General features: G+C 42.7%; 1 protein-coding gene across 1 annotated transcript; it reads right to left on the bottom strand.

The window, feature by feature from the left end:
- Nucleotides 1–1835: 1835 nt before the first annotated feature.
- On the bottom strand, nucleotides 1836–15743 carry LOC146591577 (acyl-CoA (8-3)-desaturase-like). The gene is made up of 12 exons (XM_085312906.1): nucleotides 15508–15743; nucleotides 12795–12905; nucleotides 12085–12282; nucleotides 11188–11289; nucleotides 10885–11013; nucleotides 7760–7820; nucleotides 7577–7653; nucleotides 6114–6211; nucleotides 5664–5760; nucleotides 4957–5036; nucleotides 4390–4515; nucleotides 1836–3730 (listed from the first exon to the last, which is right to left on the bottom strand). The coding sequence occupies exons 1-12, from the start codon at nucleotides 15688–15690 to the stop codon at nucleotides 3679–3681; spliced, it is 1314 nt and encodes a 437-aa protein (XP_085169032.1). The 5' UTR covers nucleotides 15691–15743; the 3' UTR covers nucleotides 1836–3678.
- Nucleotides 15744–17510: the final 1767 nt, after the last annotated feature.

Below are 17510 nucleotides of genomic sequence, written 5' to 3'. Positions count from 1 at the left end.
GATGGGGGCGAGATGGGGATAGAGCTCTTTAGGAGTGCATGGTCACATGAGCTAAATTCCCTTGAGCTCTGCATTAATTTCATATTTACTTCCTCCTTTAAATGACCAGAACAGTAAAATAATAAGACTGGAGACTTCAAATACTCCTGCTTCACATTTCTCAGYGAGGCTGTGCTGTCCTGCTTCCCTTCTGACACCTTGCTGCCATCATGTGGCTATTTTATAACAGACGTTTTAATGCTGAACTGTGAAGCCAAATATTTGGTAAGTATCTGTGGTGTTCCAAAAAGATGCCTGTATCTGTTCAGAAAACCTGAAGGGGCTTGTGGACTTGCATTTGAATACTGTTAGGAAACTTCACTACAAAAAGTCTCAGAGGAATCTACCACTGTGGAATCTAACAGCACAGAGTGGTCTTCAGCTGTCACACCACTGGAGAGCTTMTAGCAAATTCAGTGTATGCAGAACTGCTTATCTTGATTCAGATCCCCTTTTAGTCTCACCCTTCAGGATTATGAATTAGCTTGTCATGTCATTTTCGAAGTAAGCCAGACAATTGGTTTACTGCATCGTGGATGTTTCTTCTTTAACGTAGCAGAGAAAAYGTGACAAGAACCTCCAAGGTCTCAGGCAATAAAATAGAATTTGGACATATTACCTTCATAACTGTTCACTCCTCCATGATCCTAGCACTAGAGGTGGCTTAAACCTAAAGGCATTTAAATTTTCAAAATTAAACATCTGGATGATTAATATTCTGTTTCTGGTCATTCAAAAAGCGCCTCTCACTGGGCAACATCAAGCACTTCAACATTATTGAATACTTGCAGCCCACCTGACCTACAAAGTTTTTTTCTACTTACCCGACTTGTGCCAATACATCTGGTAAGCATGAGTCTAGCAGCCTTCCTCGACACACGTTGAAGTTCCTTCACTTTTTTATAAAGTATCTCTGTGACTAGAGCACTCAGTATCCAGTGATAGAAAAACCTAAGCTCAGTTCTCTCTTTCATCAGAGATGCCTGAAAACTCGCCCTGACCTCCCAAGGAGTGCACCTTTCTTGCTTGTTGAAACGGCTCTGCATGCACATTGGAATCGTAGATTCACTGGGCCACAGAAGAGGAGCAGGAGTCAACCCTACTCACAAACCTGGCAATTATGGCACAAACACGAGATGGATGCRTTCCAGCTCCCCTTGCCACAAAGGACAGTCTCTGTGCCAATAGACAAAATTCAGACTTGTGAACCTTGAGTTAGGGAGACGGCTACCAATAGCAAAACCCTTAATACCTTAATCCCTCTARAGGAGTTTTGAAATCTTGTCTTCAGTGTTTTCTCTTGCCTAGCTTAGGCAGCTCCTCTCTTGTCYAGTTTTCTCCGTATGAAATTGAGATGTTAAACATTAGCAACATTAGCTGTCCTCACTAGCACAACAAGACTTTTGTCCCTTTGTGGCTTAGGATCAACACACGAAGATCAGAGAAAGGTTTTTGACAGTGCTCAGCAAGAGATCTTTCATAAAGCATGTGCACCTTGCCACACAAAGTAATGCAACTTCCAGAAGTCAGAGGTAGTTTATTTTTTCCTCTCATCATCATCATCGAGGAAGAATGTGTGCACAGTTTTATTTTCATACCATTTGGTTTGCTCATATACTGCATGCTTCACACTTCAGTCAAAAAAGACAAAGCTGATTAATTGTTTTTCTTCTTTTGGAACAGAAATGCTGAGTTTTATGACAGTTCTCCTCCTAGAGATGTGGACAGGCATTTGTTCTACATTTTAGAGAGTGCTGACTCTTGCAAAGATGGTTTTTACCCTGATGACAACAATAATTGGTAAGGTAAGGAATTTTATTATTAGACTTTCCTCCATCAGCAGTTCTAGTGATAAGAGAGAAAGGAAACAGAATAAGAAACAGGAGCCAAAAGAGTAACTGAAACCGATTTCCTTTATGGTCTTTATGAACAGGTACCCATGATTTAATAATAATTTTATTTTCATTAAAAATTCATTCTGTACTTAACAACAGTCTTGGCCTGGAAAGAAGTTCTTCCATTCCCTCACAAGCCAGTCTCCTTGGGGACATTGACCAAAGAAGGAAAGCACCRTATCTTCCTGAAAATCAACCCATCCCTTCTGAGAACTAAGCTACCTGTTTCTTCAGTCTTGGAATCAGGCACATCGTGTCAGGCAAATCGACTGAACACAGTTAGTGACAAGGACAGAAAAGAGCATAAAATAGATGGAAAACCACCTTGTTCATCTACATCAGACAGTAGAAAATGGGACTGGTCTCAGAATACAGTTAAAAAGGCTAAAGGCTTAAAGATAAAAAGGTGATGGAGCCATCTTCATCAGTGCTATACAAAGTGTCCAGTTTGGCATCTGTAACATTGGTGTAGCAAACAATAAGACATGAGGAAATGGAGTAAGKCTAACCCCAATAGATGACACAATACATGCCCTCTTGGAGTGTGTTTTGAAGGCACATCATCCAACAGATAATGACCAACAATGCACTGGCTGTGTGCTTACGGGAGCGCAGCCCGCTGACTTCTGCTGGTTGAAAGATTAAATTCATTTAAACAGTACCCAAAACACTAACACTTCCACAACAAAATTGAATTTGTTCTCAGCTCAGATAGAAACACCTCATGCTCCATGGGCCAAAAGTCCTAAGTCCTCTCCACTTAACAAACCATTCATTAGTACAGAGGTTCAAAAAAAATAAGCTTCAGGTAGCCACAGACTGATTACCCTTTTGCTTCCTCAGTAACCCATATAAAGATCCAAAGTATGGACTTTCCATGTCTGTCTCTTCTGACTACCAGTAATTGGTTCAATAGCTCTCAGAAGTATGGTGCTGTGAAAACTGCTTGCAGAGATTCCAAGGGAAATTATAAATCTGCAAGTAGCCCAGAGGCCTTCACTGTAAAAGAGATGCACAAGGTATTGGCATTCCCACAGAGCATGGCATGCCAAACTGTCACATCCACTTCCCCAGGGAAGGGAATTTTCCTAGTTCCCTACCTCAGCTAGGATTTCTTCCACTTTGGTCTCTCTTTCTCACACTTATTTCTACAGAATTATTGCCTGCATCTCCTCCCCGTCACCCATATACATACATTTAGGCTCTCATATTTCCCCCCTCCCTCTCACATTGGGCACGTCTATTGCCATTGTTAATCACATATAGATATTTGAAAATGTAGCACCTACACGATTTCTTCTTATTGCCTTTTCATCTCAAAAACTCCTGTGTTCTCCAATCTCACAGTCTCAGCTTTCTTAGTTCATTCATAATGATAGCCATATCACAAAACCTATGATATATAGGAGAAAAATCTCTAATCTACTTAGTAAATAAAATATCAGCAGACAAAGGTATCTGTTCCCTGTCCCAAAGCCACTTCCAGCTTGGTGGAGCCTCCTCCATTCTACTTTTCCATGCAACTCATCACCRGAGAAGAGGAATGAAAGAAGCATGAGAAGAATTAAGAACACATCTTAAAAAAATAAAATAAATCGAATTAATTACATTCATCACTAGAATTAAGCTGGGGCATATCCCCACCTCTGGCTTAGCCAGCTCTCTCCTCTGTGAGGTATCTTCATGGTGATGACCACAGGAGGCAACAAGGGTGGGGAATTCCTCTGCAAGGATCCACTGATTTTTATTTATGTAGATAAGCGTCAAGCCAGAGTTCCCCCGAATCTTTCAGAGAGCTGCCAGGACATAAAAAGAAAAGCACATTTCCTTACAAACAAGATAATGAGATATTGGGGGTAAGTGGGACATTAAATTCTAGCRAATACAGCCCCATGGGGAGAACTGCCATCTCTGGATTGAGCTAAGGAGACCCTCAGACACCAGGTGATTTAGGCTGTAGCTCCTTGGAAAGACGAAGGAGGAACAAACCCCTGGGCCTACACTAAACAGACTGGAGGGCTAAAGGAAACAAGCAGGACCACATGACTTTTCAAGGGGGAAAAAAATGAAAGTGGGGAGAAAAGAAAGGAAAAAAAGAAAGAACAACTGAAAGTTGAGGCTTTTCGCTATGGAAACACCTCTCTCTGTGAGWAAGCTCGAGGGAAAAAGACATCTGACCTAATATCCAATGGCCAGAAAGCAGAGCTGATGAAAAGGAGCTCCCCATTAGATCATTACTGCTGATACCTTCTTCCTGCTGTTACTGAAACCAGTACTGTGGCTGAACAGTTTCCCAGTCCCTTTCCATAGCCATCTGTGCTATCTATAGCCATTCACAGAATTCATCTGTGAATCAAGCTGGCTGCCTCTCCCTTTCCAATGTCCAGTGCTTGTTCACTAYGTACTACTGCACAGCGCTGCACCTAGGTAGGGAACGCTGTGGGTTGATACATACTGCACAATGTCTGCAAAGGCAGTGAGTAATGGCTTGCACTGGTACTCAATGCCATGTTTGGCACACAGCGACTTCACCAGGGGGGCCACCTTCCAGTAGTTGTGTCGAGGCATTGTGGGAAAAAGGCTGTGGAAAAAGAGTAAGGTGGTGTCAATGGCATCAGTTATCACCCCACAGAATTCGTGTCCCTCCTCCTGTGCCTAAAACCTAGAAGTGTGTCCAATCTCCCCTGGTGACTACAGCCATCAGTGCTGTGTAGTGGTCCCTTCCACCTCACTTCACTCAACACTGGTACTAACCAGGAGGGTGTGTAATTCTCGATCATTCTCATGCTATGCTATTCGCATCTGAAGTGGTGTTGGTGCTCACCGGTGCTCCAGAAAGTTTCTGCACCATCGCTTGGGGTTCCCACTCCATTCCCAAACAAAGAGCACACAGTTTACCCACATTTCCCTTTGTTCTTGTATTAGCTGATAGAGAGATGGGGACCTTGTAGGCTCATTAGGCCTAGAGTAACTAGCACTTCTTGAAATTCCTCTTGCTTCCCCATCCCATGCTTCAACTCACTGGTGTTCGATTTGGAAGTTCAGGTGTCCACTAAACCAATCATTGAATAAGGAGTGATGAACATTACAGGTTGCCTGGAGCTGAGGGAGAAAACAGATAACACTTAGGCGTTGTTCTATGAAYACCCCTTCCCTTGCACTTGTTGGACATGATGGTAAACAAGCACCAGTTTTTTATCATCACAAGCCTTCTGGCTGAATACAGCAACTCCAAGAGTTATAGAACCAGGCAATACAAGGTCATGCTGCAAAACATGATAATTTGGGATACAGTTTAGGAGAACATATCTGACTTTCCCAGTAAGATAAGTCATAACAACCATGCAAGTCTTTCCTCTGTGCAGATCCCTTCACACTTCTCACTTAAAAAGCTGAACAGTGTCTTCAGAAGCAAAATGAGAGAAAGCGAGGAAGAGAGCATGGGACAGATGCATCCTTCATGTATGGGAAGATCTCTATCTGAAGACCATTGCAGCACCTCCAGTTCTTTTCATTGAGGCACTTTTGTTCAGCATTTGAAGCTTCCATCCCACTCCTGCATCTGTCTTCTCTGAACTAATCAATCATTTCACAGAGTGAGGAAAAGCTGCTTATGCTTTCCTCTCTCAGTTCCCATCATTTCTGTGATCAGTTGTCTTGGACATTATGTATCCTGATCTACAACTCCCCCTACTCAGTCAYTGCTCTTTCAAAAGAGGAGGGTCTCACCTGGGTAGAGAACCAGTCCACATTCTTATCATAATCGATGTGCATCGGGATGTGATTCATTTGTGTAACCCAGACAAACCAGTTACTCTCTATGAACCTGTGCATACAAACACACACAAAACCATCACTGACCTTATACCTTTGCCCTAACAAGTCAGTACAAAATACTTATCCAAGCTAGTTGTCATTTGATACAATGAACACCAGGAATCTCAAACATTTGACCAGCATATCAGACTTACACAGACAGTCTACATTCTACACAGACACGTTTTACCTTCTAAAGACACAAGCCTGACAGAGAACAACCTCTGTCTTGCCAAAAGCCATAATGAGACAGAAGAATAGGGAGCAGATGGGAAGGATAACTAGGAGGCTGCAGAAGAGTTGACAGGAAGGACCAATAAGAAATAGGTAGAGGAACTGGAGGAATTACAATTTGAATGATACCTGACTAATAGAAAAAGCCCCAGGATACCTTTCACCTCAAGTAAGGGCAAGTARGTGAGAAAGAATCGGATGTAGAAGGTCAGCATCCAGGCCAGGTCCTATAACATAGGGAACAGATGAGACTTGATCAAGAAGAATTAGTGACTCACAAATTTACCATTCTCTCTATGTGGACTCCCTTTAAAATCTCCCATAATATCGTTTATTGCTAGATTTTCCTCCCCAGCCCCATCACGTGCAATTTGACACACAGTCACTCCCCAGCCATGCCGGTGCACTTGAGTTATCCTGTGTCTTATGAGCCCAACTTAGGTCAAACACTAGACAGGAGATACTCTGAAGCACTGCATTTTGTCCAATTCTAAGGAAAAGGAAACTAGCGCAGAAAGCAGAAACCTAGCTAGTGAAAGGGATAAAGTGCTCCAATTTATCTCCATCTCATCCTCTTTGCTCTTCTTTATATTTCTCGTGGTCTCTTATTTTCTTAATGATCATTTTCTTCAGGCTATGCCTATTCTTAGACAAGAGTAGAATAGCTTAAGTGCCTGSTCTCCAATCCCCTCACATCTCAGAGAAGAGATTTCTCTTCTGTGCATTCCTCCTGAAGTCTCTAGAAACCACATTGTTCCTCAAGATTCTGTATTTTCCCCAAGCAAACTCTCTTCCTAACAACTCTGGAAGTCCACTACATTTCCCCTTGCTCCACTTCACACTTAACTGCCTTAGAGRTTGGTTCTAGGCTACCAAAAGAGGCCCAAGAGTATAAAAGGGCAATGAAAGAGAGCTCTCTCATGGCAGGTAGATAGGATAAGACCTTTGCTATGGGAGAGAGCAGGCTTTTGCAAGGAATTGCATGGTAAGAATCTGCAGGTGAGACCACTTAATGTAGGGGTGAAAGACTATGAAAAATGAAACCTTATAATTCCACCAATTCAGAAAGAAAGCTACTTGACTTTTAWTAAATCATTTTCCAAGATGGAGGTGCATTGAATCCTGCTCCAAAYCCCCCTGGTTTCTATCTTCCCCATTTTCCCATGACCATGACRTTTTCTCTTATTGTTTGTAGAAAACAAAAACAAATGGCCAGAGTGCCCCTTCTACCTTAAACCAGACTCTGGTGTTATCTGAAATAAAAATTCTGCATCAAAAYCAACCCTGTTAAAGAAGGAAAACTTCCAGACACTCACATACACTCACCACCCCTTGACGGAGGCAGAACATCGGAGAACAGCTTTTGTTACCAATCATAAACATATCTTTTTCAGAGGGGAAGTGCTGAGTGAAAGGTATCCTCTCTCCCATAGCAAATATTTCCTAAATTATATACCTACCTCCTTACCAGAAAGGGAAGGGGTGACCAGCTAYAAATCTCCAAGTTTCTCCCAATAATGCTCCATTCCCTGCATGGACACATATCCATAAACTTGTGAAAAGTCACCACTGACAAAAGGGGGCTCACTTACCACCCACTGTTTCCTCTGTATCACAAAGTAGAATATATACCACTGGAAGTAAAGAGGCACCAGAGCTGGGGGACCAACTAGAGTGGAAAAAGACATTGCAGAGACATTAATCAAAGTGAAATGAACTGGAGAAGGAGTCGAGTAAATGCTGTTCATTAACGACATAAAGGTAAGGTTACTCACTGATGAAGAAGTACTTGTGCTGGTGGTTGTAAGGCATGAATTTCTTCTTCTTTACACCAAGCTGTTAAAATAAGCAAGTTACTCAGGCCAGAGAGCTAAAAGACCCCCACATTCACTCCTACCTAYTCTGTCAAAGACATGCATACTTGAACATCTCCTAACCTTTGAAAGATATGTCCTAGCAAATCATGCCCACATCCATCATGCCATTGGCTTCATCATCCCCTGGAACTTCTCTCAGTAACTTTTATGATAATTTTCCTAAAGAGGGCCTCCTTACTCTGCCTTGGATGCACAAAACACTGGGCAGTCCCCTGTACCACAAAGAATAGCAAAGTACACTGGAAGCTTTTCTCCTACTGAAGGCACAAAAGCCTCATTGCCATGGTATATCATTTATTACTACTAAGCCAATGCTACTATGAAGCTAAASAGCTGGTAAAAGCCACAAATACCAGAGGACACACAGTGATATCTGCTAGATGTATAAAAGGCCAACATGAAATCATTCACTTGCATGACCAATTTCCTCTGTGCTATTGGGATTAATGTATGCCAGTCAGTAGACTATGAACATCAGCACCTTACTAGGGTTCTGACCAAAGGCATGCAGCCCACCCAAACCATGATACTGGAGTTTGTGTGACAGGAAAGTTTTGTCACACTCTACAAAAGCTTTTTACAGCCAGTCTATAGTTGGCACTAGCTAGACCTCATTTTTATGGATCAAGGGTTCTGCACAGAGGTCTGTCCTCTTGCCACCAAGAGAGAAGCCAAGAGTCAAGCAAAAAAAAAAAGTCACCTGCAACTTCTCTTTCTTCCTCATCCTTCTTCATTYTCCTCTTCTTTCTGATTCCCTTCCCTAGCTTGTCTGCTTTGTTCTGCCATTACTTTTAAAGTGCTGATTTTTCTTTTTTCTTTTTACTCTTTAGCTTAACATAAGGCTGTTAAGCCACATTTACATGTACTCATTCATTTTATGCCACCTGTCAAAATTGTAATTCCAAGAGTAGCTTTTTCATTTTTAGTCACCCTTTTGTATTGAAACATTTAGACTACAAAATTAATTCAAATCTTATCAAAGCTATTTTACCCCATAGGTTACTCTAATAAAGCAAGTTCTTTCTACCTTTACCTGCATAACAGCACTAAGCATAAGTTCTTTGTTAGCTCTTTTAACAAAAGGATCCTTATCTGTTAGGCAGACAGAAGTAGGAGGCTGAAATTTTAGCTTAATTTTGTTCTCATGACTAGTCAGTAGAGCAGCTCTGAAATAAATCAGAGGAAGAGAGTGCAGGATTGAAGGTGTCTTAGATACACTTTTCACAAAGCTAGGTCTGTTTCCAGAGATATTGTCTGTACATGCAGCAAAAATAGTTGGGTTACCATAACGAATTCAAACTGAAGACTTCCAGAAAGGAAGATTTTCAAGCAAAYACCAATAGCCAATTTCAAAATCTGAAAATATCCCATTAAAATGAGCAAGACAATTTTTGACCTTGTTTTACAAGTAACAATAAAAATAATCAAGAAGGTACTGGGAACAGTTTGGTGCCAGCTTAAAGCTACAGAACCAAAAAAAAAMCTATACTATTAATAAAGACTATGTCTAGAACTTCCATCTACTCACAATTAGTCTCCAAAGCAGACAGATGAACACCTAGACATTAAACTCTATTCACAGGAACAGAGGTGAACAGATTACCCTGTCTCTGAGACCACTGATTTTTCAGTCCTCACTGCATAAGCTTAAGAGACCATGTTGCTGCCTTCCTTGAAGAACTCCATCCCATCCCTGAACCTGGCTGAGTGAATTCCAAATAGCACTCCTCCTCTTAATGTTTGTGGGAATTGTAACCACAAGCCACATGATCCTGCCCCTTTCTTTGTGCTGCTTTTAGCAATCATGTGGCCACAGGATAAGCTAAGACTGACTTAAAACTAACCCTTCAAAAAAAAAAAAAATCATTTTCAATTAGGGTCAGCAGCCACAGGAATATGAGAATGGATGTGAGGGAAAGGGCAGGAAGGAATGGATATGGACAGGAAAAAAGGACCATCATGAAAACAAGAGGGCTAGATTTTGATTCTGGAAGCATTTTTACAGCTCTCTACTGTCAASTATGAATGCCATTGTGTTAGCTTTAATGTGTTTAACTTAAGGTGTGTGAGGATTCATCTAAAGTTAAGCACATGCCTGAAGTATTTATCCACACAATGCAAAACCAAGAGTTAAAACATGTTGCACACCATGCTTTCAGATCTTTCATTTCAATGCAGATCACAGCATTTAAGCCAGGTGGCAACATGATTTTTTTTTTTATTTTTTTTGAAAGAACCAGCATGTGCTAAAGCCATCAATTGATTTCAGAGGAATTATACCAGAAATAGAGTTGGACTSCAGATGGGACCTGGTCCAAGAGACTGCTACCACTGAAATAGCTTGTTTTGATCAGTAAGTAAGAGTTACATATAGCTCTTGCTTGTTATCCACTGCTTCACTTCCTGGAACTACAGTTAGTCAAATTGATCTCAAAGTTAAAGAGAACAACTTGCAGTCATATCTAATTGCAAACCTCTCATCAGAGGTATGTGAACATGTAATTGTAACAAATCTTTCATTCTTATTTTATAACATAACACAAATAACTTTTATTTAAAAATTAAGAATATAAAAATCTCAGAAATGTTACTAAGGAATATTAGGGGCTAGTGGAAAGTAAAATAGCATTATATAAAACAGCAGGTCAGCTCAAGCAGTGTTTATTATATTATAAAAGCCATTCTCTAGATGTACTTCTAGCTTTACAGAAACAGGTTTTGAGGGTTGTTTTTTAATCTTCAGGGTAAATTTGGAAAACTTCAATCCGTAGCAAGATCTTATCGGGGCAAGAAAACATAAAAAACTGCTGCAACATTAAGCATATGGAAGCTAGGGATGTATTAGGATCTTGCTTTTCTTTTTTTGCAAAGCTCATTAATGCCAAGCAGCACTTTCTCAAAATTACTGAAATACTGAGACAGCTCACTGACAAAACCACCTGGTCATTAGTCTCCCAGTTTTCTGAAGCTTTCTAAATATTAACCCTCATGCTGAAATCTCCCCAAACTTCACTAGGACTCACCTCTACAGAAAGTGTTTTTCCCAAGGCAAAAAATAAAGGGTGCATGTTAACGTCAGGGTCCTTTCGGAAGCAGTTGGGTTTAGCATGGTGTTGGAAGTGGAGGTGATTCCACCAGCTGGCTGGTGCTCCCTGCAAGAATAGATGAGAACCAGAAGAGTGACCAGAAGAAGTCAAGTATCATGCCTTTAGTCCTCCCTCCCCACAACTCCATTGCTTTCCCTTCCTTCTTCTGCTGAGACCATTTTGGACTGCAAAGTCTCCCATGCTGGTCTCTAGCAGCCCYTCTCAATGCTTAATGCTCACCTTGAGATGGCCAATCACAAATTTGTGAACCCAGTGGTTCCATTTGGACTTGCTAAATACGGAAAGATGTCCAAAATCATGCTGAAGCCAGCCAGCCTGGGCCTAAAAGGAGGGAAAAAAAGAAAGAAAAAAAAAGAAAAGAAAAAAACTACTGGGAAGAAAAAGAAGAGTCAGGCATCTTTGCATCTGAAAAGGTGTCCCTCCTCTCTACATTCACCCTTCCCACTCTACAGTCACCATTCCCATTCTCCTCACAACATAGCCCCAACTAGCAACATTCTGCAGTTGCAGAGTATTATTTTTACTACTAATACCTGATTCAAAAAACATCCAAGTTATACAAATGAAGTCTAGCTCAGTCTAATGCCCATTAGTCATTTTCATGAGGAAGGGAAAAAAATCTCAAAAAAAAAAAAAAAAATAAGGTCAGGGCACTAAGAAACAGAGCTTTTATTCTCTTGCAAATTGAGCTGAAATCTGCAACAAAGTATCCTTTAAGGAGCAGCTTGCATCCTCAGAGTACTTGTAATTCCARGGGGATCACAGGAGAAAAAGCTGGGGCTTTCAGAGCTGCTGTGCCCTCTAAGTCACTGTATGTTCCCATGGGAACACAGTGCCTTGGAGATCTGGGGAGCACAGCATGGTTTCCAGTATGTAGAAAAGGCTGAGAGTAAGGAGGGAGACGGAAAGCAACAACCAGTTTTGAGCCYGCTCTGCTAGAAAGCACAGTAATTTTGCCCCTTTGGTGGAACTCTGGGGAGGAGCACAATCATGGGGAGCCCAAAAGGATCAATACTTCCTTCATGTTTATGGCAATACAAACCTAAATCTCAAAAGGAATGGCTTTGGGCATTTCTGGGGCTTCTTTTTACCACTTTTCACTACYTAGCTGCTCACCTGGACGATGCCTAGAAGTAATGCAGAGAAGAGGAAAGGCACTATGGATGATCCGAAATACCAGATGGTGAGCCAGGCTGCAACATCCAGCAGCAGGATRTGACAGAGATGCAGGATGAAAAACATGCAGTTGGGGTTGAGAAGCCCCATCTTCTCAACAGTTGCACGGAGTTCCCGGAAGTCTTCTACCAGTCTTTTCTGTGGGGAGACCCAAAGCTGCATATTTGCTGGTCTGAAAATGCCCCAGAAGCCCCAAAGAAGCTCAGTTTACCCTTTAAAGGAGTTACTGTGGCAAGAGGGAAAAACAGAGTCATTTAGAGGCAAATTCGTGGTAGCTATATTATGATTCCAAAGTAAGTAACTGACAGTTTCTTTAGCTGGCTACATCTGACTCCCACCCACAGGTGGTGGATGCTGCTGTTGGAAGAAAAATCCTTAGCCAGTCTGATTTACTCTTGCATGTTTGTGATGCTGGATACACCCTCTACTGTGCCCTGGTTCCATATTAAATGGGGAGAGCTGTAAAACAGAAGGTGGCTAAGAGACCCTAAAAACCCAAACTAGTAATGGCATGAAGTCAAGGGAAAGCTTCAGACTGACAAGGTGATTCCATGACATCTATCACATTATGTGCAGGAAATTTTGGCTGCCAGTAAGGGAAGTAAGTAGCAGAGTTTCAATCCAAATACTAAGTTTTTAAAGGCACTTACATTCTTGCTGGGTTCAAAGCTGGGTTGATCTGGTGCTAGTTCCCCAATCAACAGTGGACTCATATACTTTCTGACCAGTGCCTTGTCAAGATGAAATGCTATGAAAGGATCCTGAAAGACAGATGTAGGATCAGCATGAGGAAAAACAACACTTTAGGGTGGCATCAAAGGAAAGATATCTCATGATATCCTGGACTCAGCAGGAAGCAGTCCAACTAGTGTAGCTGGACAAACTTATTTTTTTGCCACAGATCTTACTGCCTTCTTCACACCATGAAAGACTATTTGAAGCCAATTTCTCTTTGTCATTTTCTAGCTGGATGCTAGGTCTAGCTAGGTCACCAAGAAACATGGGCTTGCTCCTCTCCTCTGAATCTGAAATTTTTGATTTCCCCAAGATAGWTCATCTCAACTTTGTTTTCTTCTGTGTCTGTTTCCTCTTAAACTTTCTTCCTATCTGTTCTCAGCCCTGTACCCCGCAATGAAAGTCAGACTAAGGAGAAGGACAAAATCATAGCACAAAAACTGAATCAGCTAGCAAAATGGGGCCAATAACAGGGTGAGAAGGAAACAGTTAGCAGGAGTTCACCCACGTCAGCCTCTCAGGAGCTCCAGGTTGTTGAAAAGGTGTTTCTTTGTCAGCCTCAACCTCTTCCCAGCTTAGTTCGGGGTTCTTGCTAGCTGCCTCCTGTCYGCTGTCTGCTTCTACTGCATGGTCCTGAAGACTCCCATAATTATGCCACGTTTCCTCTTTACTGTTCAAAAGCTCCCAGTTAGTGAAATCAGTTCCTTTTACCATCTAAATGAAATGCCARTCCCCATGGCAGACAAGCTACATACATGCATACATACATATATACACACATATACATACACATATATAATATATATATATAACCAGCAGTAATTATTATCATTGTATTTAGATTTTATCTCACTACTGAGTTCAGCTTCCCTAAGCACCCAGGGCTTTTCTTTTTTTTTAAAAAAAAAAAAAAAAATGTTTCTTGACAAGAACTCTTTTAAAGGGACAGTTCATTCGAAAAGCTTGTAAAGACAAGCCAGTCATTGCAGGGTTGAATGGCACCTAGCTGTTTGAAGCTTACTGAAGTGATGCAGCGGCATCTCTTGACTCAGTTAAAAAAAAAAAAAAGAAGAAGAAGAAGAAAGAAAAAAGAGTTGATCCAGTTAGCTGTGGCTCAGTCGCCTTCAAACTTCRGCAGATCTAGCATGATCTCGGCTCAGAGTTGTCTGAATACGAAAAGGAAGGGAAGACGGGGATTTACATTTTGCTTTTTCTCATTGGAAGAGAGGAGAAAAAAAAGCAGGAGGAGTACATGGGAAAGCGGAAGGAGTATATGGGCAGAGCTTCRGCAGATGGTACCACAGATTTGGACCAATCGTTACAATAGTAGCTGTAAAATCTGGCAGCACAATCTCGACGGGAGGTTGTGGGACTTCCTCCTGCTGCACCTTCTAGAAAATACAATCTTTCTACCTTTTTTTATTTTTTAGTGTTTTTTTTTAAAAAAAGAGGAGCTTAGTTCTTTTCATTTCCTGGACAAATCTATGTAAAATGCTGGAATTTACCTGTCTCTGCTCAATTCTACCCCAAACAGTGATGCAGATGCTAATGCCTGAAGAATGCAGCTGGTTGCAATCTGACCATTGAACTGCTAACATTCATCCCTACGTACTAGCACAGCCCCTACGACCAACCCACTTCTGATCAAACAGTGGTGACAGGGCTTACAGAACATGTGTGTTTCCCAGGACCTTGCAAAGGATGTGCACATACACATACTATCTTGAGCGTTCCGCTATATGCATATTACAAGCTAAAGTAAAGCACCAGGTCCCAACGTCTTCTTTCTGGCCAGCAACTAGCATTAAAAGGGATTACATTAAAYTGATGTGTAGTCTCTCAAAACACCCTGCAGTTTCAAATCCCACACTCTTTTAATCCAAGTACTGAATTCAGAAAAAAAAAATGCAAGCATTTGCTATTGTGAAAAACCCAAGCAGCCAAAGGAAGAAACAAACAACATCACTCTATGCTCCTGCTTGTGATTCCAATGATGTTTACCTAAGTTTACTTAAGTTTACTTTACTGAAGCATTTGCAGACAGGACTGATTTGTTTAAAAAGATCAAAAYACTGCTTTAGTAATATTTCATACTAGTATCATCTTTCAGAAACATTCTGCAGGATTTTTAAAGTTAGACGAAGACAATGGTGCTCACGTACTTGCCAACAGCAATTCTATCTGTGGGCATACTGGCGTAATCATGTACACCTTAGATAACAGTGTTCAGATCTGGCCAGACCAGTTCAAACCATGCATGTGCCAGATGTGAGTGTTCTGATTCACCACATGTGCGCAAAGATGATTGCTTTTCCCGAGATTTACAAGCCATAATGGACACTGCATCTGAACACATTTTAGTTAGTTTAGTTACCTTAAAAATAAGTAAATAAATAATGTCCTGAAAGCAATCAGCCAGGACACAGGCTCAGAATTAACTTGCATTCAGTAGATACCTTTGCATACGTGAACTAAGACCGCTGTAGCTGGGTACGTCTGCTCTTTGTTCATTAACCACCACTTTGTCTCCAAATTTATCTTGCCCCTCCTCCGTTTTCATACCCTGAGGTATCTTCCTAAACTTTCCCACCAGCACCACCACCGCCCCCTCCCCCCGTCACCCCTCACCGTGGCGTCCTGCCCGGCGTAGTGGCTGATGACGCGGGCGCCGCCCGGGTGCCGCCGGCAGAAGCGGCTGATGTCGTACACCTTCCTGTCGATCACCAGCCAGCGCTCCTGCGGCGGCGGCCCCCGGCCCGTGCGCAGCCCGACCTCCGCCCAGGTGAAGCGCCGCGGCGCCGGCTCCTCCATGGCCGGCTGCTGCTGCCGGCTCCGCGCCGCCGCCGCCCTCCTCGGGACGCCGTTCCGCTAGCCCGCCTCTCGCTAGCTCCCCGCTCCCGCAGGCCCCACCTCGCCCGGCGCCCGCCCCTCGCTGCGGGCGTGCTCCCGGGCCGGCCGCCGCTCCGCTGCCTGCGGGCGCTCTGCAGCCCCCCTCRCTCCTCTTCAGCCGCCCTGGGGTTCTCACAAGCGGAGCCAGTATCAGCTGCAGCCTCGAGGTTGCACTCCGAAAGCCCCACAGGACAAAGAAAGCCGGAGCCCCCCGCTGCCCACCTCGCACCTTCCACGATAATGGTAGGCTGTAACTTACTGACTCTGCAACCACGACCCCCACCCCGCAGGAAGAAACCGATCTGGTGACACACTATGGACTCAGTCCTTTTGATTTGTTGTGTTTTACTGGCTCAAAAAGTAGTTTGAAGCTAAGGCAGTAAACATGGTGTAAGCAGTGTTCCTCAAGGGGTCAATATTAGCACTAGTGCTATTCAATCTCTTCACTTAGGACTACAAAAACATACCTTGATCAGATTTTCTGACTATATCAAATGGAGGAAGCAGCTGATACACTGGAGGGCAGGGAAGGGTGTTCATTCAGAGGTCCTCAGCAAGCTGGAGAAACAGGCCAACAAGAACATGAGGAARTTCAACAAGCACAAAAGCAAAACTCTGCATGGGGGAGGTAAGAAAAATGGCTTAGAGAGGTGAGAGGTGCTTACAATGTTTGAAGACGACACAGAGAAAGCTCAAAACAGCAAATAGCCGGTCCTAAATTACTTCCTAGATGAACAGGACAGCAATTAGGTTGTAAGCATCATGCACCAGAGGAAGGCCCAGCCTGGAAAACGATATAATTCACCCATTTGGGAGTAAACCAGGCAGMAAGAAAGCWGAAGAGGCCAAGGTAGTCAGGCCAGCAATAGAGGAACGATGCATAGATGCTGCAGCGCAAGAGAGGCAAAYGCTGGGGCAGACTTCAGTTCCTGTTGCTTGCTCTACTTTTGCCATCCATGACTATAGAAGTGTCCTCTTARGGTCACTGATTCTCCTCAGCTCATACCTGAGCATCTTCCCTTTAGGCCAATTTTACAATCTGTTTCTCTTTCTCACTTCTGGGCTGAGGATGCCTCACCTTTTTTTGCTTGGCTTTGTTTCTCTTTCACCCCTCCCAGCAAGTCTTTCCCTCTCTTCTATCTGTTCCGCCTCCCCCTTCAGCTGCCCCTGCAGTCTTTTGTTCCCGTGGCTGCATTTGGCTGCTGCTGAATAAGGATAGAAGAGTGAATTATGCTACACTAAAGGGGCAGACCCATCCGTGCAGGACTTCATCCATGCAAATCAGGAACRGACATTAAAGTGCCTGTCCCTGCATTCAGCTTTCACCTGGCCTAGAGGCTTGGAGCTGCGAGAGCAGTTAGCTTGTTTTTCTGGCARCAATCTTCTTTCTGAACTCTCAACATTGATTCCTAATTTCCTTGCTTCATTTTGCTCATGCCTTCAAGTCTGACCTAGTTACAGCAATTCTGTTGAATGTAACCATAGAAACCAAAAAGCACTAGACTGCATCCCTCCTCCTTCTGAGCATCACCCTGTCACTACAGCAAGTCTTTCTAGGTAGAGTACACCTGCAAAATACTAGATCAGACATTTTTCTTCCCTTATCCAAACCTAAGGCCTCAAGTAAGGCGTCTCATGCRTATTTGCACTAACATCCTTGAAGGAAAAAATTCTCTCCTGATCTCAACAGAAATAAAACAAAAWTTTCCTTGTGCATTGACTGCTGATCTTCTTACAAATGA

This window comes from Rhea americana, unplaced genomic scaffold, assembly GCF_003343005.1.
Source record: "Rhea americana isolate MKP2758 unplaced genomic scaffold, rheAme1 scaffold_37, whole genome shotgun sequence".
Classification (NCBI taxonomy): domain Eukaryota; kingdom Metazoa; phylum Chordata; class Aves; order Rheiformes; family Rheidae; genus Rhea; species Rhea americana.
Note: the sequence above shows the minus strand (reverse complement) of the source record. Positions and strands in the feature narration are given on the sequence as shown.